The sequence below is a fragment of the Cydia strobilella genome, chromosome 27 (genome assembly GCF_947568885.1).
Source record: "Cydia strobilella chromosome 27, ilCydStro3.1, whole genome shotgun sequence".
Lineage (NCBI taxonomy): Eukaryota > Metazoa > Arthropoda > Insecta > Lepidoptera > Tortricidae > Cydia > Cydia strobilella.
In genome coordinates this window covers 2,245,861-2,270,188 of record NC_086067.1, presented here as the reverse complement: position 1 = coordinate 2,270,188, position 24,328 = coordinate 2,245,861, and the positions used below count along the sequence as shown (strand labels likewise).

At 36.3% G+C, this 24,328-nt stretch overlaps 1 protein-coding gene across 1 annotated transcript; it reads left to right on the top strand.

Moving 5' to 3' along the window:
• The first annotated feature begins 3,328 nt into the window (after positions 1–3,328).
• LOC134753539 (transcription factor SUM-1) lies at positions 3,329–22,624 on the top strand. The gene is made up of 4 exons (XM_063689450.1): positions 3,329–3,779; positions 14,958–15,089; positions 19,544–19,640; positions 21,312–22,624. The coding sequence occupies exons 1-4, from the start codon at positions 3,540–3,542 to the stop codon at positions 21,386–21,388; spliced, it is 546 nt and encodes a 181-aa protein (XP_063545520.1). The 5' UTR covers positions 3,329–3,539; the 3' UTR covers positions 21,389–22,624.
• Positions 22,625–24,328: the final 1,704 nt, after the last annotated feature.

The following is a 24,328-nucleotide window of genomic DNA, read 5'->3' as shown; positions in this document are numbered from 1 at the left end:
GAAAATGTCTACTGCCATTATACCGATTTAGAAAAAAACAATCATCAATCATTTTCACCTATTTAAAATTACATAAACATCTTTATTATTTACTTTACTACGAATCTATCAAAATTGAAGAATTTATGACATAACCTTAGTGTTTAAACTATTTTGTATCTGTCCCGTCCTGAATGACCTAGGTCACGATATACGTCTACTAAATTAGGTCAAACCTTAACACTTTTTAAATCTAAGAACTCTACGCAAGTATTTAAAAACTTTTTTTGTTTATTTATCCGTAGAGCGTTTTTTTATATTTTCAAATACATAAATATATATTTTATTTTTTACTTTTATGAAAGCTTACTAAAACTTAAAGGTGCTACAAAATAAAGTACTTTTTTGTTATAAGTATTATTTTTAGAGGACATTTTTACGTAAAATGTCAGCAGACATCCAAAAATAGGTTAGAGTTTCGACTCCATAAATAATCTAATCAATGAGTGCTTAAGCGTAATTTAATCAGATAAAATTATATTCATTCCTATATAAAAAAATATCTAAAATGTATTATTTAACGTTATCAATCGAGTATAGATAGCAATAAAAAAATCGTTACTTACGCGATAGAAAAATCCATTAAGGAAACTAACTGCACACATTTCTTTTGTCTCACGTTTGTCACTTGTTTTTTTTTGTTGTTTTGGTTGTCAAATGATTTGTTTTCGGCTGGTTCGGTGGTGGGGCCGTTTTCGAGTTTTGTGCCGCGGAGGACTTGGCGGATCACACCCCAATTCAAGGGATGTGTTATGCTGGGGGATAGGGAAAGGTGTGGAGTAGACAAGTTAAGAGTGGAGTATTTTTATTTGTATTTTATTTTTTTGTGGTACTTATTCGATTTTGTGTGGCATTATTTTGTTAAATTATATTAAATAATTGTATATATTTTTTACATTGTTTATAATATATTTAATGAATAATTTGTACGCAGAAATCAAAATGAGGTAAGAATAAGCTATTGGTAACATGAAATTAAAAAAAGAATAATAGAGCAATTTATTTCTTTAAATTGTATAAAATAAACATTACACTGCCGAGTGGCAATTGTAATTTAGTTTAATATTATCTTCACTAAAAACACGAATGTGCCTACTAAGTATACTGTGTAAATTTCGATCACAATAATTTAACGTTTTTTTTAACGTATTAAATTAAATGTTTATACAAAAAACTAAATAAAACAAACTGTAAAAGCACATTTAGTTTTCAAAAGGAAGTTTCCAGATTACCTTGAAATCCTTGAATTTCGTTTATATTTTTGACATTACTTTTACTTTTTTTTTTAATATAAAAATAATCTATTTAGTGCAACGGAATACAAGTGGCTAAAACAATAAAACATACAGACAGACTAAAAACTTATAAATAAAAATACACTTTTTTACGTCACTGCACGAAGGCAAACTAGAAAAAAAAACATACAACCGAATTGAGAACCTCCTCCTTTGAAATCTTAAAGTCGGTTAAAAATAAACAAATCACGCATTCTTGTTTGCGCTACGGAATCATAATGTGGGGAAACAGCACTGATGCAAATTAACTGTTTCTTATGCAAAAAAAATGCATTCGTATACTGGCGAGAATTTGGTGCCCAGCCAGCTGTAGGCCGTATTTCAAAGAATATGAAATTTTAACGTTATCTGGCATCTACATCCTAGAACTGGCAACTTTCGTGCGCAAAAATTCACACATATTCAGACGAACTCTAAGTCGCCGAAGAGAACTTAACCTAGTAATACAAGCATCTAGTACCCAATTGTTTCGAAGCAGCCCAAACTATGCTGCGGCTACTTTATATAATAGAATCCCTAACCATATTAAGTCGGAGGATAATATAATAATGTTTACTAAGAAACTTAAAAATTACTTAATAGATAATTGTTTTTATTCTGTCGATGAATTTGTAGCGGGCAGTTGTAGTTAAATTTAGTTTAATTTGTGAATATGTATATTTTATGTATATAATGTTAGAATAAGTAATTAGTGTAGATGTTGCAACACCCGAATCGGGTAGCATGTAAGAACTTCTTGTAATATTTAACCTACCTTTTGTACCTACTACATGTATGCAATTGTTAAAGAATAAAGAATAAAGAAATCAATAATCACCACCGTCTCCACACACGCCTCTGTTCCCGCAGCCTCCCATCTCCGTACCGGCGCGGGACGCATGCGCCCTCCGGCACCACTTATTGGAAATGTATGGCGGGAGTTTTGACGTTCGGAGATTCCGATTACCTGGGGATTATATGGGATATGAAGACATTGAGGATTAATGCCTGATTTACATTACAAGCGTGGCTGAAATCTCTTTGCGTTCAACCCTTCTTATCATGTTATCTACCGTACATATTTTTTACTAGCTTTTGCCCGCGATTTCGTCTGCGTGGAGTTACTAAGTAATTTGGGTAGCTTATTTTTTACAATCTGCATTTGTGACGTTTTCAACCAAAAGGTAACATTTGCTTGTCGATAAGGTTGATTTCAAATTAAAGCTATATGGAAGTAGCGCCTTATTGACAACCGACAATAAGTACCCTTTTGATTGAGAATGACACATTTTATCGATTCCCCATACAAACTTCCACCCCACTTTTCTGGGATAAAAACTACCCTATGTCCTTCCCCGGGATTCAAACTATCTCTATATCAAATTTCAACTAAATCTTTTCAGCGGTTTAAGCGTGAAGAGGTAAAAGACAGATAGACATACAGACTTTCGCATTTATAATATTATTATGGATGGTATTATGTATTCCTTTTTTCCACAATTTTTTGCTCAAATAGACTCAGTATTTTTTTTATCGCAAAAATAGTTAACCGAATTAAAATGTGTGAAATGTACACAGCAACGCACTTATACTCGTACAGAGTAACGCGCGCTATTCTTGTGCTGTGCTATACAGGGTGTCCCAGAACAACCATGTCACAGTGACACCGGAGGTAGGTCAACTGAAGAGGAACCTAACCAGCGGTTTTTGTTGTTTTTTAGGGTTCCGTACCCAAAGGGCAAAAACGGAACCCTATTACTAAGACTCCACTGTCCGTCTGTCCGTCTGTAGCATAATTATGTGTAGATTTGGAATAAAAATAATGTAGACATTCTACATTACTCTTCAAGAATGTCCTGCAATAAAATGATACTGAAATCTATTAACCACCATCCTCGTTATAAATACATACAGCTAATGCAACTATTTCAAACATTAAAAATCGATTCAACAGCAGCATAAGACGATAAAACCGTCCCGACACTTTCATCGTCACAAATTCCCAGAAAATTATGGGCGGCATCAATTTCAATCCAAACACTAATAAATTGGCATCTTTCAACGTTAGAGCAGCACGGCGTTAGTGTATTAATAGCTGTTATATTTTGTAAAACTCGATTCAACCCTCGGCACAGTGTAGTTTAAGCCGCGGCGCGCGCCGCTTGAAAAAAAAAAGCGCGCGCTTTCAACTGTCAAACGTTTTTCGAAATTATAACCTCAAAAGTCATGAGTTATTTGTATGATGAATTTAACAATAATTTCAAGGATTTTCGTTATTACAGAGGCAGTAAAAGTGATAAAGAGTGTTGTGTGAAAGATGAGAGTAAAGAGGAAGGTCATATTCAGCATGTGTTGGGTCCCAGTCGGAAGTGCTTGGCGTGGGCATGTAAGGCGTGTAAGAGGAAAACGGCGGCCGTGGACCGACGGAAAGCGGCGACGCTTAGAGAGAGGCGAAGGCTTAGGAAAGTAAGTTCAAAACTGAAGTGAGCTGTTTAATATCGACTAACTACTACTACTACTAGCTATACTTTAACTGTCTGTGATGGTGGGTGAAGGGGCTGGGGGGGTCAAACCTCGTAGGTTCAAATCTTGGTTGTTCTGTAAAAGCAGAAAAAAAAATTCTTGGAAAAAATGCAAATGACAGTTTTACTTTTTTCATACATGAAAAATAGTTATTTACGATACAAGTGCGGAAAAGAGGAAATTCGAAACGAGTGGCGATAAAGTAAAACACGACCACAGGAAATGTTTGAAATCGACACGAGTTGCGAATTACCTATTCGCACGTGTATCGTACAACGTTTTACACTACATATGGCCCTTTAAACTTTCGACATATGCACGGAAAGTGCTCTTTTACGCACTAGTGCGAGAAAGTAGCACCATATGTACTGTAAAATAATTTATAGTACCTACATATGCTGCTATTTACTGCATCAGTGCGGTAATTATCACTACGTGCCTATGTCTAAAATTTAAAGGGCCAATATGTACTGTAATAGTACATTACGATACAAGTGCGAAAAATAGCTCATAAAAATACAAAATGTACACCGTATTTTTTAACCCCCCGCGCAAAAAGAGGGGTTATATGTTTTACGCCAATGTCTGCGTCTTTTTTTTAATACCACATCGGTGGCAAACAAGCATACGGTCAGGGCGGCAGAGAGAGAGGAACCGGCGGACTATCCGCGCCGTGTCCAAAATTACCGCCTTCTGCATCTGACCCTTGATCCAACGTGGATCCAACCACCCAGCGAGAGTCCCTCTAGGACCTAGAGGGACTCTCGCCGAGTCCCTCTAGGTCCTAGAGTCTAGCTGTTGGTCGATCGAGACGAGACTCTCCGTTATGAGACCGTTCGCTGACACGACTATAGAAACAATGATCGTCAAACATCCTCAAACGGATGGACCGATTTCGATGCGGTTTTTTTACGTGAAAGACAGTTTCTTTGCGTTGGTTCTTATAGCTATGTTTGAAATCGATCGAGCAGCAATATATCAGCTCTTTTTTCAAAATAATGTAAGGCATTTTTTTGCATACATTTGTTTTATTGGCATATGGTAAGTACCTACAGTTGTGTGCAATAAAATAGCAGTCAATAGGAAAATGAAAATTAGGGGAAAACAATAACTTTAGATCAATTATATTGGATCTTTTTTTATAATTCTTCTGCATTACTTAACATTGTTTCAAAATTAACTGTAACCTTTACTTAAATAATATTGGAAGTATAAAAAAAATATCATGAAAATCGGCTTTTTTACTACCTCGCGGAAATTTTTATATAAAAACGTACCTAACAACCTACGAAAAAATAGTTATTTGTTATACAAGGGTGCAAAGTTTTAAATTACCCGCGAGTGTTTCAATTCACGAGAAATAAAATACATTTGCACCCGTGTGTAACACAAAACTTTTCACCTCACTATAGCGAGGAAAGTGCAACATCCACAGGCATTAGATCATTTTCATCACTGGAATCACTAATTTTTTTAAGATATTATAACAAAAAACTGGAAATTCTGTATTTTTACGTGAGAAGTTTTTAAGTAAGAATTTTGTTGACAATGTTGACATTTCTGACGTATGAAATGTCAATGATGCGTTTTGAAATTGCATCGACTCAACTTGTCAGAATTATATTTAACATCATTATTAAAAAACAAACATTTCTTATGGAATTTTAAGGTTTTTATGACATAAAATCATTAAATAAAGCTAAATTTGGTATTTTTTATTAGATTCTCAAACCATTTATTTAATGATAATTAATATCGAACGAATCATTATTATGAGCGTTTTACGTTTTGTTATCTGTCAAGCTCCTTAAACACGCTCCATCCAAGGTCAAATTACTTTCCCCACTAGTGGATAAAATGCGTTTTTATTTTTACCCGCTTGTTTTAAAGGATAAAAGACAACTTTCCGAGCTAGTGAGGGGAAAATACAATTGTGTACTATAATTGTAGTTTATATAAGTTAAAAGTTATAGCGAGTACCGAGTAGTACTCGTCCGTACCTACACGAAAAAAAGGCAAATAAAAGTTATCTTCAGAAATCTTATAGATAATCCTTAACCTCCTATCCTCATTAGAACCCAGGACGTAAGCTCTAAACTTTGAACGTAAATAGACGTCACGTAGGACAGATTACGGGATTACTGGCTCTAACGGGTTTACACGCTGAAATAGAAATGTATGTAAATCGTTTCCTGAATCGTTGAACATGTCTGTTTTAAAAGTTTAGACAATATCTGTTTTAAATATTTAAATACGTACTTAAGGCGGTTCCCTGAGCCAGAAGGCGAAAAATCTCCTTATATGATCATGTTTTTCTAAGAGGCGTTGATATTCGTAGACGTGGAAAAATATATGTAGTTCTTGACTATATTATCTTTAACAACATAGCTTCCGATACACGAATTATGACACTTCGCTCGATACAATTAATTCCCAAAGTCACCTCTAACTCGGACTTTTAATCCTACTTTACTCGGTTATTTATTATGTGATACTATAAACAAAAAAAGAAGAAAAAACAATCTTAACATAAATAGTAATTTCATAGCTTTAGAATTTCGATATTGTAAGGTAACGTTTTTAAAATAAATAAAAACCGACAAAATTCGATCAAAATTGACACTTGGCGCGTATGTTCTTTCCCGTTCTTTCTTGCGAAATGTGACAAAGACAGCGGCAAAACGATGGAACGGCCTTAAGTTAGTAAGACTGTAACCACGCTAACTTAGCACAAACTTGGCAGTAAGAATGCATCGGAATCAGAATCAAACATTTGTGCCATTTTCAACCAAAAGGGTACTTATTGTCGCTTGTCAGTAAGGCGCTATTTCCATATAGCTTCAATTAGAAAGCAACCTTATCGACAAGCGACAATGTGGTAACTTTTGGTTGAAAACGTCACATTTATTAGTAAAAGCAATGTTGTTTTACATGTCAAGTATTAGGGCACTTTTACTTAAAAATGTATAAGAAAATGTAAAAGAAAAAAATTTATAATTAAAATGTATCATTTACTTTTTTCGAAAATCAATAAATTTTTGGGTTATTTCTACTCAGAATCACGAGGACTATCGATTTAAAAAGAAAAAAAAAATGTCCCCTCAGGCAGTTTTGTAACGCATTTTCACATACATGTTGTAGCCGTTACGTCCGTTACAAAACTGACACACAAAATTTGTATGAAAAACTGGGGACACTTTTTTTCTTTGATTATTTTTAATTTAGTTAATTTATATATATATATATATATATTTTTTGTTTGGGATGTAAATATGAGTGTTAGTAAGTACCTGAAATAAACAAATTTAATTAAATTTAATTATATATTTAAATATATAAAAAAAACAGAGCTTTGGTAATCTGGGAGCACGGTAGTTATACCGCCAAGTATGTAGGGAAAAACAAACAAGATAGGCGCATTAAAATATTTTAAAGGAGTTTACTTTAAAATAGATAATGCCGTCTGAGTAAGCGGAGTCGCTCTTGAGGCTGTCACAACGAATTAAATGCGCGGGAGTGGATTACTAAGCTAAATACGGCTACAAACTTCATACAAAAACAGGAGCCAAGTTCGAAATCTAAACAGTTCAACTTGATTTGATGTTTATTATTATACCTACTCCTATTAGTTACAGTCACGCTCCGTGATTGTTGAGCCATTTAGGGTTCTAGCTAAATTGGACATCCATTGCCTAAGTATTGAACAACCATTTTAGCTAGGACCCTAAATGGCTCAACGGCGGAGCGTGATGGTACATCTATTATTTGTGACGTTTTCAACCAAACCTTCGCTTGTCGATAAGGTTGATTTCTAATTGAAGCTATATGGAAATAGCGCCTTATTGACGACCGACAATAAGTACCCTTTTGGTTGAGAATGGCACATTAATTATCGAGATGTACCTACATGTATCTGTACCAGGAGTCCTGGACCGATTTTAATTTGGTTGTCGAATTGTTTTGTTCGTCGGATTTCGATAAAATTTTATGGACAGGATCTGGGGCCCGTTTCTCAAAAGCTTGTAGCTTGTAATACAAGTGGAAGTCCCTAACAAAAGCTATCAAATATTACCCTCCTCCATTGGCAGTCGGGTAAAAAGCGACATCCGTTTGTATTACAAGACAAGCTTTTGAGAAACGCGCCCCAGGCTCTGTACAATAAGTATAAGCGCCATTATTTTGTACAATAAGTATTTTAAGCGCCTTAAGTTTCTCGGAGCATTGGTTTTTGCTGTAATGGCGTTTAACCATAATTGTATTAAATAAATAAATAAAATAAATAAATGTCCTAAAAAATCTTTCCCAGTGAAGAAAAAGTACCTATGTTACATATTTTCGTAATGGACTTAGGTACAAACATTTTTCGGGACAAGTTGTGATTGTGTATGTATCCTGTACGATTGTTCCTAAACTTGTTAATAAGTGTGAAAAAGACTAAAAAAACTATTGAAATAACAGTAACAATTCTAAACACATTGGAAATCTAAAATTATCGTTAAGTGCGGTTTCATTAAGAGGGTGCATTTATTACTTTGAAAGTGCTCCCCGAAGGAATAAACGTCAGATAAATTAAGGGACTAATGTGTGACACCCTACCTTTCAATCTCGAATACTTTACTTAATATTGTTTTGTTAAATTGAGTTTAGATTTTTACGGCTTTTAAACAGCCATTTTACCTACCAAACCCTTATAATATAACTAAGAATAGCTGTTAAAAGTAATGAAATAAATTCATTTGTATTTTTTTTTGTATTTTAAGAAAATTTTAATTACTTTGCATTTGCACTCCGGGGTCAATTTTGCAAGCCAAATGGGAGCAAATTTTGAAAACCGGCCAAGTGCGAGCCGAACTCGCGCACGAAGTACCATTACCCAAAAAACAGTAAAAAAATTCACTTGTTGTATGGGAGATATTAATTTTATTCTGTTGTTATAGCGGCAACAGGAAATACATCATCTGTGTTTGACAATAAAGTCGTGTTCACATAATTTTGAGCCATTTGTCTGAATCGATATTTTTGCCTTTGACTGTACCAAGGATGCTGGCGGCATTTCCTCGCTGTATCGCAATGCTGATACTTCTCCCTCGCAAGCCGCCAGCTCTTCGGTCACCACAGTTACGTCGACCAGACGCTTCGAGATTTCTGCAAACAACTTGTGCGCGCTGGGAACCCATGGACCTAGTTTCAACTCCAAATGGAACGAAATTATACTCTCTACCGAGGCTCTTATATTTATTTTTTACTTTAAAGCTCATAATAAATGTTTACTAAGCGTAAAGATTATTACGCGGTACGCTTATGAGTTTTATGTCCCCTACAAAATTAGACGAGCTTATTAGCGACGACTCATTTGTTCCCGGCGACCCGATTTGTGGCGAAAGAAAAAAGTGTGCAAGTGTTAAAAGCAGCCAAGTTCCTTCGACTAGGGAGATAATTACTACAGCTCCACCACACAACACACCCCGCACAGTTTAGATGTTTTCTACGTGTATAAGAAGGTATTTATATAATCTATCTAATAAACTGGAGGGGCGGGTAGGAAGCAACCGGGGTAGAGGAAAACCCAGACGCAGCTTTTTAGATCAAGTGAAAGAAAAAGTAGGCGTCGTGTCGTATCAAAAAGTCAAAGACTGGCGCAGGATAGGGAAAGCTGGAAGATACTCCACCGACAAGAGAATAACTCTTAAGTGAATGATGATGATGATTTAATATTAATATCGTTGTTTAGTACCTTAAATTCAATTAATTTCAATTCAATTATTAATTTACTTCGAATCTGAGAGATCTGTATAGTGTTAGCAGTACAACAAATCTTAAAATTAATTAAGGTTAGTGACATATATACGATTATAATTTACAAAATAATGTAATATACACAATACAAGTTTATTGAACTTTCTAAGAGATAGGGTTGATTGTCCTATAATACGTATTTTTAATTAAAAATGTACTGTAGGTGGGTAGAACTTACCGGTATTGGACATAATACAACTCATTCTACGTAAAAATGACAATATTCAAGAAATATGTTAACACACTCTTTTATGGCTCTGAAAATACAGTCTTTTCAGAAATTTTATCGTGCTTCATCGTTCATTATTACAAGTCAACATAAGATTTTTAAACAAAACAAACGAATCATTTAACATCAACGAATCTTTTATCATATAACATTTTTCACATTCACAGTGTAACAACGCTTCGTAAATATGTTTATGTTTTAAATACGAGAAATCAATAACAGTATTTATGAGTTATCAAGTTTCACTATTATAACATAACACTCTTAAACAACAACAACAATACACAGCTTGGCTGTCGCTCTTCCGTGCCCGCTCCTAAGGAAATGGTGCATAAATTGTCTCCGTAGACAATGTTTTATTTTGATGTCTATTAAAAATGACTAATTTGTGTTTTCCCAAAATATATCGGGCGCTATTTGATACTGTTTGATGTTTGTGAAATATTGGTTTCCGGAAATTTTTATAGAGAGTATAAAAGAACAAAATAATTTAGAACTAAAAAAAATAACTTTTGGGTTAGTCCCCAGTTTTCCAGTCCACTCCTAGCAACATGTATTGTGAAAAAGCGCCATAAAACTGACAAAAAATTTACACTTTTTTACTTTTAATTAATAAAATGGTAGGGGAGACCGGGGCTAGTTGACTAGTTCTTCGTTAAAAGTTGTGTGTATACACTTTATTTATCAACGTAAAAACCGACTCATTTTATAAACAACCTATCAAGAATTAGACAAAACTTGCAAAAAGCTTAAAATTAATTATGGTTTTGTGTACAAGTTTGATTTTGTTGAGCTCAAAAAACTAGTCAACTGACCCCATGCGTGGGGCAAGTTGACTAGTCACTCGGGGTAAGTTGACTTATGAAAAAATATAGCGTGAAAAATAGTTACTTTCATTTGCTGTTTTTCGATTTTTCGCTCTTAAGGATGACTCACGTTAGACCGGGCCGTGACCGGGCCGGAGCTTCCGGCGCTTACTTTTCTATGACATGACAGGTGATCACGTGATGCTTTCCATAGAAAACGATGCGCCGGAAGCTCCGGCCCGGTCACGGCCCGGTCTAACGTGAGTCATCCTTTACTCCTAAAAAACGTGCACATAATTCGGCGTTTTCACTGATTAAGAGAAGGGGTACAACGGGTTTTCACGCCCTGTTGAATTTTAAATTATTGTTTATTAATTCGAGTTATTGACGACTAGTCAACCTGCCCCTATAGTCAACTAGCCCCGGTCTCCCCTTTTCGTATTTCTTAGTAAAAACAACATTTTCCACAATTTGCACGTCTGCACTCCAAATAAAAGGAATTAGTTAACACTATGTAACTAAATGTACAATTTATTGTAAAAGTACCATAAAATGGGGTGAGTAGGGTTTGCGGGGAGAGTTGAGTTATGAATGGGGAGAGAAGGCATGAAGGGGGTTGATGGGATTTCAAGGCTACTGCTACAAAAATAATGTATTGCAATTTAAAATAGACATATGGTAATACTCGTAATAAAAAATATCGATCCAACAATCCCAAAATCACCTTTGTATGAAAACCCATCTCACCCCAATTACGAGGGATACGGGGTGAGGTGGGATTTCCTGTTTATCGTCGAAATTATGAAATGGAACTACCCAATATAAAATAAAACTAAAATACAAACGTCCGGAACACTTATTATACACACCATTCAGTTTGCATATGTAAAAATAAAATGTTATCGAGGTTTGAATGACAGTTTTGCTCCTACTCACCCCATTTTACGGTACTAATCTATTTTCTCCCAATAAACTGCATAAACCGCGATGGATTTATTCTCCATAATATTTAACGGCTACAAAACGGTACATGCGTTAAATAAAAATAAATTGTCGCCCTTTGAGTGCAGCCGTAAATTAGTTTTTATGTGGAATTAAGATGTGTCCCATATATTTGTGAGTTTATCGGTGTTTCTATAAATATGACTGGCTGGCTGCGAAGCTAAGATATCTTATTTTAGGGTTCCGTACCCAAAGGGTAAAAACGGGACCCTATTACTAAGACTCCGCTGTACGTCTGTCTGTCCGTCTGTCACCAGGTTGTATCTCATGAACCGTGTGATAGCTAGACAGTTGAAATTTTTACAGATGATGTATTTCTGTTGCCGTTATAACAACAAATACTAAAAACAGAATAATATAAATATTTAAATGGGGCTCCCATACAACAAACGTGATTTTTTTGCTGTTTTTTTCCGTAATGGTACGGAACCCTTCGTGCGCGAGTCCGACTCGCACTTGGCCGGTTTTTTAATGGTTTATGAGTAAGTACAATATTTAGATACAGATAGTTTTGTCGTAACTAGGATTTTTTTGCATGAAATTGGATGTTGCATTACCCAAGAATACATAAATTTATTTTACAGTACATATGGTGCTACTTTCTCGCACTAGTGCGTAAAAGAGTACTTTTCGTGCATACGTCGAAAGTTTAAAGGGCCATAAGTACTGTAAAACGTTGTACGAAACACGTGCGAATAGGTAATTCGCAACTCGTGTCGATTTAAAACACTCCCTGCGGTCGTGTTTTAATTTATCGCCACTCGAATCGTTTCGAATTTCCTCCTTTCCGCACTTGTATCGTAAATAACTATTACAATACATATGGTGCTACTTTACCGCACTAGTGCGATTGATAATAAGCTAATTGGCTATGTCGAAAATTTAAAGGGCCCATAAGTATGTATTGTAAAACGTTGTACGATACATGTGCGAATAGGTAATTAGCAACTAGTGTTGATTTATCGCCACTCTCGTTGCCAATTTCCTATTTTTCACACTTGTATCGTAATGTACTTATTTTTGTACTTACTACGGCATCTTGTCGATAATTTGTGTCGTTTTCAAGCAAAAGTTACTTAACCGTGAGAAAAATATTCCTAAAAAATTGACATCTATTTATGAAATAAAACTATGAAAACGGATTATATCGCGTATATTGAATTTATAATCCCCCCCCACCACCACCACCACCACCACCACCACCAACGCCACCACCACCACCACGAACCACCACCACCACCACCACCACGACCACCACCACCACCACCACCACCACCACCACCACCACGACCACGAACGCTGTAAAGAGTTCGAAACGTCGGGATATATTATAAATTCAATATACGCGATATAATCCGTTTTCATAGTTTTATTTCATGAGTAACTATCGCGGTAACCGAAGACAATATGACATCTATTTATCTTAAAAACTGTAATAGTTTTTAATCTATTACAGTTTTTAATTTATATATAGTAGCGTGACTACTTAAAAAACACAAATCAAAATATTTAATAAAATAATTTGATTTGTTCCCAAACTTGTTCATGTATTTATCTGTCAACTGTCACATTACTAATGTGTCCCGCAGCTGCTATTGCGGGCGTCACTGTCAAACACACAGTCAATAAAACACAAAGGAACCCTGCTATAATCAAAGAGGAGTTATATCTATCTATCTTTGCTATAATTAATACGACGAATTATTTATGTTTTTAGTTTGTAGTATGGATGGTATAGAAAGGATGCCAATCTCTTAAGGCAGAATTGTTGCAAAAGTGATTGCTTTTAGCTTTAAATAATAGTTCCTAATCTCTCCGGTGGCGCTAGTTAGGCTCTGGGACATAGGGCAATAAATAACCCGACCAAATTACGTAGGTTGTTTTTGGTAGTATTTCGGTGTATGGTGGCGCCGCCTAATTACTGTTTTTTGATGGACACTTCATACATAGAGATTTGGCTCCTTTATATAGTCTCCATGGTTTGTAGTCTGCCTTAACTGAAGTCGCGTTTTTACGACTAGTTAATTTATGGTTGATATGACATCTTACTCTTATTTATCTTCTTGTCCTAGCGACTGAAAAAGATGATTTTGACTGCCGGCCATTATACTAACGTTTATATCATAGAGTAACTTATACTAGAGCGGTACTGTCATAGTCAATTTTGTAACCCCAGTAAATTCACTGCCATCTGTCGACACACTTTAAAACTAAAAATGAAGATTTATAAAAATACGATAGAATGTATTTAAATATAGATAAATGTTTTTTTTTATTACCATTAATTATTTTTATGATTATGACCCATGTTCTTTCACTGATATGCGTTAAAATTGTTAAATAACAAACGAAACCGTCAACGCCATCTATATGACTGTAGGCCAAAACTAGTAGCGCCATCTGAACGAGAATCAAATTTTCTGTATCCATCTATTACGGAGTTATATCTATCTTTGGTTTATATTAAGAAAAATAAAGATTTAAGAGCATAGATGAATACGATTTGTTGAGCGAATGTGATTAAAAAACCGGCCAAGTGCGAGTCGGACTCGCCCACCGAGGGTTCCGAACTTTTTAGTATTTGTTGTTATAGCGGCAACAGAAATACATGTTCTGTGAAAATTTCAACTGTCTAGCTGTCACGGTTGATGAGATACAGCCTGGTGACAGACAGGACGGACAGAGGGTTCAGTTTACCCTTTGGGTACGGAACCCTAATAAAATATCATGTTCACTGTTCCCATACAAAATGATATGACAAAGCCACACGTCCAAGTGTGCTTCCACTTTTTCAACTGTCTAGCTATCACGGTTCATAAAATACAGCCTGGTGACAGACGGACAGACAGACAGACAGACAGACAGACGGACGTACAGCGGAGTCTGAGTAATAGGGTCCCGTTTTTGTCCTTTGGGTACGGAACCCTAAACAAATAAATAAATAAATAAACTATACTTTCAAACATCCATTTCTTTTGGGTGCTAGTACTTGTACTAGTGTAAGACAAAGAAGTATGATTATTTCTTATATGTTTGAAATGAGACAGTCCTTTGACAAACTATATCTTATTTACACTTGATAAATAAGTAATGTAGGTATGTATAAAAATGTCTCGTTTTCAGTCAAAAGGTACCACATTGTCGCTTGCCATAAGAACGCTCTGACAGGTTATTCGTATGAAGATACAATCCAATTTCATCCTTATGGTAAGCGACAATGTGGTACCTTTTGATTGAAAACGTCACAAATAATGTCAATTTTTTTCAAGTTTTATTCTTTTGTCGTAGGTAAACGCTGCCTTTGAAGAGCTACGAATCCGTGCAAGGGCCGGCAGTGGGAGATTACCGAAACTAGAAATCCTGAGGGCTGCTATACAACACATAGAGAGGTTGCAAGCTGCCCTAAGAGCTGCTGCCGCGGTATGTACATATAGTTATACCAAAGAGGATATAATAAGATAGAGTACCGCTCTATCTTCCTATTTTTCGCACTTGTATCGTAATGTACTTATTTTTGTACTTACTACGGCATCTTGTTGATAATTTGTGTCGTTTTCAAGCAAAAGGTACTTAACCGTAAGAAAAATATTCCTAAAAAATTGACATGTATTTTGGTACAACCTGTATTGACATCTGTCAACTGTCACATTACTAAGTACGTGTCCCGCAGCCGCTATTGCGGGCGTCACTGTCAAACACACAGTCAATAAAACACAAAGGAACCTAGCTATAATATAGAGCGGTACTGTCATAGTAAATTTTGTAACCCCTGTAAATTCACTGCCATCTATCGACATAATTTAAAACTAAAAATAAAGATTTATAAAAATACGTTAAAATGTATTTAAATATGGATAAATGATTTTTTTATTTGCATTAATTATTTTTATATGATTTTGACCCATGTTCTTTCACTGATATGCGTTAAAATTATAAATAACAAACGAAACCGTCAACGCCCTCTATACGAAGAGTTGGCCAAAGCTAGTGGCGCCATCTGATCGAGAATCAAATTTTCGTGATTTTCGAGGCACGTTTTTTCCTTAGACTGTTTCCATCCATAGAGATATGGTCATAGAGATATGGTATGGATATAGAAATATGGTCGCCGACCTCCTTACTGGACGGAGATGGCACGTGAAGAAGAAGAAGAAGTATCCATCTATTATTACGGAGTTATATATCTTTGGTTATACATAACAAAAAGCTTGGAAAAAATAAGACTACCACTCACGGATTACCAATAAATTGTACATTGTGGTAATTAGACTTTGGTCGTGGTGATTAGACGACTTAAGAATATACTTACTGTCCGCGCGCCAATTCCGTGCATGCGGAGGTCGAGGAAGTGGGGGCCCGTACGTACAAAATGACACCACTCTGTCATGACGCCCAACATTCCTAACATTCCTCAGCCGTGCACGGAATTCGCGCGCGGACAGTAGATGGTGGAGGTGCAGGGTGGCAGACGACAGTTGTAAAAAGGTGCTTTTTAAACACTGTACAAGATTAACTACGAGTTTCGTAAAAACTAGTGCCTATGCCAATTCATGGGATTAGTTGCCAAGCGGACCCCAGGCTCCTATTGGCCATCATGGCAAATACCGGGACAACGCAAGAAAGAGGATGATACACATCCTTTTTTCTGATATTTTTGCGCATTAGTCACAGCATACATACCACAGATTTAATATATACGCTAGATGACGCAAATACCACGATTTGTATTGAAACCAAGCGTGCCGACTTTTTCATACAAAATTTACGCATAATATAATTTTAAAATTACTTATCTGTGATAGGAATTTTTTTATTTTATTTAATCGGGTAAATACACATTATATACAACTTAATTACAAAAGTACCGTTAAACCAGTAAGGTTTGTCTCGGTACACCATCCGCAGTAGATAAGTTATATATACATATAGGAGAAATATGTTCTTGGCTTTGGGTGCTCGCAATTTTTGGGCTGTTTCAGTTAATTATCATGCAATGAAGCAAATGTTAAGTTTTCACAGACGTCCGGCTGTAACAACTGACGCGCGTGGACTGTAAAGAGCGACGGTCAACCTCGACGCTTGGTCGGGGTTCGGACACGCGAAGTAGATGCATTTGCGTCTTCTATGGTATACTTATTTCTGTGATGCATACGCATTGCGATGACACATCAATTATTAATTGTGTTTACTAATTATCTTTAGTTGGCACTAGTAGTAGTGTCTAGTTTTATACGCCATATCGTTCTAACCTAAGTTGACGCGTACATTCCCCTAATAATCTATGACGCCAGGAATAAGAGCATTCTGTAATAATCTCCGACGCCAGGAATATCGTGTAGAATTAATTAGTCCCGATATAAGTTGTATTAATGTGGTTTCCAAGATGGCGCGCGGCGGACTCGCGCCGTCTAGCTTGTCAAAACGGTTCGATGCTTATTGCTGAAATTGGCAAGGGTTCCGTATGGGCTGTCTGGAAGAGATCGCTTTTTAGCCATAAGACCGCCTCTTGCTTACCTTTCCTTACTGAATTCATTATTGATTTGTATTGTTTTGTGTAATGAGGCGTCCAATAAAGAGTATTTGTATTGTATACAAATTTAATACGTAAAATATTGTTGTAAGTATTTTTGTGTTGATAATTTTGACACATATTTTGTTAAATGATACACCTGGAAGTAGTGTACAGTTATACCTCAAAAGTTTAAACAACAAATGAAAAAATTAAAAATGAAAGCCGTAGCAGATATTTATGAGGAATGCGTAAAACTTGTATAAAACCTAATTAAATTAAATTTCTTGCATTTTCAGTTATAATTCTGGTCGTGCTCCTTCGAGCCAGATAAAAATGGCGGGTGGTACTGATAATATATAACAGATAGGTTAACTAAAATATTAACTAAAAGTACATGGTCGAAATGTATACATTGTTAATAAGAACATATGATAGTTATTAAAACCGTGTAATAAGACTAATAAGAAGTTAATTAGTTTGTTTTACACTTTTGTTATTTTAATTAAATTCCATTTTACGTTGAATACCTTCATTGGCTACATTATTGGTAAATATGTGTGTCTATTTTACAAAATGTAAGTATGTTTAAATATTAGGATACTTTCAATCAACCAAAAATATAATTAGAAAACTTTATAAACCATTCATTTCTAGTGACAGATTAAAATAGCCCTATACGACGCATATGCATATAATGCGTTAAATCTACTCCAATAATCTTAACAATCTCCTATCTCACTCAAACTATCAACTGAATCTAAAACCGTATTGCTTAGTGATAAGATAGATATTAGACTGAGAGTTGTGTGGTGTACGAGATTGGGAAGTTGATCTATTTCTGCGCAAGAGTCGTGTAGTAATAAATAATGCGAGGACTTGGATTAATGGCGATTTAACCCGCGACACGGCGCTCTGTCCGCGATGCTATCATGAGTATGTCGGTTTGGAAACATCTTAAGAACCTTCGCATCCTTATTTTTATATTGGGACCGTGCACGACGACAGCGCCACACAGCAGTTGCAACTATAGTCTCGTATTTTGTCACAACTATTTATTATTTAAGAGAGAAGTAAGTAAATCGTAATAATTTCAGTGAAAACTACGGATTTTTCCAAATTGGTTCACCAATGACGGAATTATGACGTAACATACATATTTAGGCAATTTACGAGAAATATCCTAAAATGTGGGGTTACGTTTTGAATATAGGTTTTATATGGACCGAATTTTAATTTTCACTTCCCAAAAGATACATTACCTCACTTGGTTGTTAAGTCCTTACGTAACTTCGAGGCACAGATGGGAATAGAAGTCAACTTGGCCTATATTTAGCCCGCGGCGAAGGATAGATATGGCAAACTTCCATGCTGCAGGGATTTATACGGAAGATATGTTAGATAACATCTGTGATAGGGTTGAAATACACATTTTTAACCCTCTCCTGTAGTATTTTTTTAATGACATGTAAATATTTTTTAAAGTTTTAATCAACTCACAGGCAGGGGCTAGAATTACAAATAGGTTAAATAAATTAAATATGTATAAATATAGATATATAAATATTAGGGGACATCTTACATGGGTCAATCTAGCCGCAAACTAAACAAAGCTTGTACTATGGGTGCTAGGCGACGATATACATACTTATATAGATAAATACATACTTATATACATAGGAAACACCCGGGATTCGAACCCAGGACCATCGGCTTCACAGGCAGGGTCACTACCCACTAGGCCAGACCGGTTGTCGGCCCGCCTGATGTTAAGCAGTCTCTGTAGTCTAATGTACGCCTGCAACTCTAGAGGTGTTACATGCGCGTTGCCGACCCGAACACCGCACCCTCGTTGAGCTCTGGCAACCTTACTCACCGGCAGGAACACAACACTATGAGTAGGTCTAGTGTTATTTGTCTGCGGTTTTCTGTAAGGTGATGGAGGTACTTCCCCAGTTGGGCTCTGCTCTAGATCTGGAATGACATCCGCTATGCTGATGCTGTGCCCTTCCACACAAAGCGAGATGACATTCACAGTGCCCATACCTCTCTTTTGGACTTAGTTTAAGGACATACCCGGGTCCATAGATATAGTGTAAGGACATACCCGGGCCCATAGACGTAGTTTAAGGACATACCCGGGTCCATATATATAGTTTAAGGACATACCCAGGTCCATAGACGTAGTTTAAGGACATACCCGTGTCCATATACGTAGTTTAAGAACATTACCCAGGTCCATAGACGTAGTTTAAGGACATACCAGGGTCCATATATGTAGTTTAAGAACATACCCGGGTCCAGAGACGTAGTTTAAGGACATACCCGGGTAGACATAATAATTTGTATATATTTTGTCCCACAGCTGGAGACAGAAGGCTGCAAGAGCTACATGGAGCCGGTTGGGGACCGGAGTCCAGCCAGAGACTCCAACGTTGACAGAGAGAAACCTTTTGTAAACAGTAAGTAAGAAAAATACCTTCAAAACAGTGACATTTACAAACATACATACATACACGGTGTAACATGAGGATACCGAATAATTTTAACAGCGTATTCCTGATCATATTTAAAGACTAAATGTCCTATAAACTTTTCTGTAATTTGCCTAGTTTCAGAGTTAATACCAATAAAAAAACTAGTTTTTATTGTTACATAGTGCAAAACGCATTTTTGATGTCGATGTTGCTACTGTGGGACGTAGTCTAAGTAACCTTATTGATAGATGTCAAAAAGTGACAAGAAACACTTTGTATAAACTACGTTTTACGAAAAAAAAAAGTAAAAGTCCATTTTAAGTAACAAGTTTACCAATAATATTTACTTTTTATGAACAAATACATCTGAAAAATCGAAAAAAAAAACAAAAAAAATTTTTTTTTGCGAATTTGACCTAAACTTATTACATTTTTCCTTCTTTTGGCCTCAGAAAAGCGTGGTTAAAATCTTTCGGTTTCCTCGTGAACACCTTGTATAATCACGCCTATTTCCCGGAGGGGTAGGCAGAGACCACGGATTTCCACTTGTTACAATTCTGTACCTCTTTCGTTTCCTTCACTTTCATAACATTCTTCATACGCGCTTTCCAGTTTAGTTTAGGGTGCTCTTGACATGGCCTTTCCTCAGGATTTCCCCGATCTGATCAGAGAAAGTCCGGCGAGGTCTGCCCCTTCCAACTCCCGCTTCGACTTTTTCCTTATACACATATGTACATTTACAAACGTATAGTTAATATCAATATTCATAATTCTCTTTGGTAATATAAAGATCACAAAAGGCAGAGAAAACAAAAATTAAGTCTCCATCCCGAAACGGAGCTAACTCAGCAGAAGGTGCCGTACAATCAGCAGTTTCTAAAATGACTGTTGACACATTCTACCGATAACATGTGATCGGATCGGATAATGTGAAAACGCTCTTAAGATTGTGTTAATATCTACAGAAGACACGTAAACCTATTTTGCTGTAAGCAATTTTTTTTTTTTGACGGAGTGGGAAAGCACTTACGCACGGTGGGACTCGCCGCTCCTTTTCCCTTTCTTGCCGAGAGGGGGGGATGGTTGGCCCTACCCACTAAACCCACTCCGGCGTTTCACCCTCTTTGCCGTTCGTGAGGGCGCACTGGGATCGATAACATTCCACCACGGCGCCCTCCGTTGCTGTAAGCACCTTGCCTATTATGTTTATTGCTTATTTATCATTATTACAGAAATAATACCTCTTTTTACAATCCAATCGTCAGAATGTGTCGCCAGTATAATGAATTGGTATTTAAACACAAAGATATTGACATTTTCGACTCACGGCAGGCAGTATTTAGGAGGCAGGTTCTTAGGGTTCTCGGCCATCATCACACTTCTCAATAATAGTACGCAATTTGACATGTAATTATTAAGTATTTGCGAAATGTTGTAATTTGTAATTTAGTATAATTTTGAGTAGTTTTAGGATACTTTTTTATAGTTTTAGGATAGTTTTTGCTCCTATATTTCTTTCTTGCTGTGCATGCTTGCTTTGGATGGCATTCTTATGCAATACCTACCACTCATGTACTCTTTGTAACTATGTTGAATGTTGTCTGTTTAGTGTGCCTTTTAAATAAAATAAAATAAAAATTATTTTGTTGTTCTCAGATGAAGGTGGTTGTGGAGTCAACAGTCTGGCGAGATTGCGGTGTATCGTGCAAGCGTTAACTACGAGGGATTCTTGACCGGACCTCATACTATTATATACTATTAACAGTAGTTGATACATGTACAGAAGATTCTCTTTTATGTCTGAAAGGATAAAGGTGTCAGTAACCGATAGCCACTACAGATAGTTAAACTTTCATACCTGGGCATTTCTATTTGAAGTTGTACCCCCAACTTGCATTTTAGATTTTGAAATTATTATACTTTTTCCACTCAGAATCACGAGCTCTTTCGACCCTACGAGAAAAAAAGTGTCCCCATATTTTTTTTTGTCCGTTTTGTTACGGTCATAGAAGTTTGTATAGAAAACCGTAACCAAACGGACAAAAAATTTTGGGGACACTTTTTTTTTCAGTAAAAATGTAAAAAGCTCGTGATTCTCAGTAGAAATAATATAAAAATTCCCAATTTACCCACGAAAATTTTTGGTACAACTTTAAATAGAAATGCCCACCTATATATGTATGTGCTGGTTAAAAATCGTGGATTCAAACCTCAGTATAGAGTAAAAAGAATAATTCTCGGAAAAAAAATACAAAAGTATGACTACAAATTCGATCAGAATCCTTGTCATACACAGAGAAACAGTAGTTAGGGAACAAAAATAAAGAAGGACGTCAAAAAAAAAAAAAAGAACAAACATGAAACAACCTAACATAAGACTGGTGTAACCTACATTGCCAAAGAAATTTGTATTAATTTCAAAAATAATGTTTTTATTGGGACCCCTGACATAAAAATGTCCCGAGTATATACCAGGAAACCGCCATAATAGTCGGGGTTGCCCGAACGGGGTCCAAACTTGGACAGATCCGGAAAAATCCGATCAAACTCAATCTTCTGTCAACCATCCAAACGAAGAACTTCAGTGATATCTTTAATACATGTTTAATACCAAATTTGCGAGCATGCAGGACATACATTCAACTGTAATTTAAATTAATCGAATTTAAACTGTTGTGAGACATACTAACATTAAATAATTTCACGGTTTAGACTCACTTGTTTTAGTCACTCGCGCGACATGTTTCGGAGAGCCTAATAGGACAGATAGTGCGAGCAGCGTTCACGACGACCGTGTATTGTTGTGTCTCTGTTACACCTTGTATATTTTATCCATACATTAGTTTAGTAGTGTATTTAATTAGTTTAATGATTGTGATAAGAGTATTTTTAGTTAATAGATTATTTATTTATTGTAAATGTAGCAAAGTAATTGTACATAGACATTCTAATTACATATTAGTTTTTGATTGTCCAGTTTTATTTTTCTCTTTTTCGTTCGTGTTTCCTGTTCAGTCCTATTCCTACCAAAATTTCCAATGAAAACATTATTCTGATTTAAACTAACACGATTTTCACTCATAATTTTAAAACGAACACGGGACAATCGCGTACAAACTTACGTTACGGCCATAAATGAACGTAAGTTTGTACGCAATCATAGAGTAACTTATACTAGAGCGGTACTGTCATAGTAAATTTTGTAACCCCAGTAAATTCACTGCCATCTGTCGACACACTTTAAAACTAAAAATGAAGATTTATAAAAATACGACAGAATGTATTTAAATATAGATAAATGATTTTTTTTACTTGCATTAATTATTTTTATGATTTTGACCCATGTTCTTTCACTGATATGCGTTAAAATTGTTAAATAACAAACGAAACCGTCAACGCCCTCTATACGACTGTAGGCCAAAACTAGTAGCGCCCTCTGAACGAGAATCAAATTTTCTTGATTTTCGAGGCACGTTTTTTCCTTAGACTGTATCCAACTATTACGGATTACTGTATTATACTATTCTATCTTTGTACGCAATTAAGTGCCGTATTAGTTTTAGAAAACATTATTTGTGGATTTTTGGCGAATTTGCCTATATTTTTACCAGAATTGCGGATACCCAGCTACCAGATTACGCAAAATCACTTCAATGATGAAAATTCACTTCTACAAAAACGTGTCCAAGAAACTGAGGCCTATCGCGAAAAACAATCGAAATTTCGTTATCTGCCTCTCTATCGCACGAATAGAAGAGCAATAGAGAGCAGTACATAAGATTTTTCATAAAATATGGCCAGTTTTCTTTGCTTTTGTGTATACAGCGTGTACAAATCCTACGTTTAGAATATTTCGTCTTGACCGCTAAAGCTACAGTTCCGGGAAATAATGAATCCCGGTGGAGCCTATCTATTCGCCAAACAAATTGTCCCATCTTCCCACTTGCATAATATCTTGGTTCGTATGTTCGTAACAAATATGGGAAATTATGGGTTAGGTTTGTAATGGTCTGTGGCGATTGTCTTGATGAATGTTTGGAAGTAGGCACCGTGACTGCCGATCGTGTGTTACGTTTACTTTAGAGCTTCTCGGTCTAAGTTTAAAATCAAACTTAAACTTCGGGTCGACTATTGAGTCTAGGGCTAAAACTGCTGCCAAAAAACTTGGTGTCCTATTTAAGGTGAAGCGGTATTTCACGCCGAATCAGCTTCTCTCCCTATACCAAGCACAGGTACGCTCGTGCATGGAATACTGCTTCCACCTATGGGACGGTTCTGCCAAATATCAGCTGGCGGCCCTGGACTCAGTAGAGCGCCGGGCTCATAGACTCTTTGGCGATGATCCATCGGTCAAGTCAAGGATACAGAGCCTTGAGCATCGCCGTCGAGTCACTTGCCTATCGGTGTTCTATCGGATACATTTCGGGGAGTGCGCACAGGAACTGCACGACCTGATCCCACCTTCCCCTTTCCATCATCGGACATCCAGGCGCGGGGAGCGTATGCACCCGTTCGTGGTCCACATTCCATTCGTTCGGACGAAACGTTTTGCCTCCTCCTTTTTGGTACGGACGGCTAAGGAATGGAATGCGCTCCCGCCATCTGTATTCCCTGATCAATATGACCTCGGTCTCTTTAAAACAAGAGTGAATAGGCTGTTAGGACCAATCGCC

Bases quoted from the DNA above. Each gene is read 5' to 3' on its own strand.
- LOC134753539 (XM_063689450.1), top strand. From the start codon at position 3,540: ATGAGTTATTTGTATGATGAATTTAACAATAATTTCAAGGATTTTCGT. The intron at 15,090-19,543 runs GTATGTACATAT...TTTGTCCCACAG, and splicing joins CCCTAAGAGCTGCTGCCGCG to CTGGAGACAGAAGGCTGCAA. The intron at 19,641-21,311 runs GTAAGTAAGAAA...TGTTGTTCTCAG, and splicing joins AGAGAAACCTTTTGTAAACA to ATGAAGGTGGTTGTGGAGTC.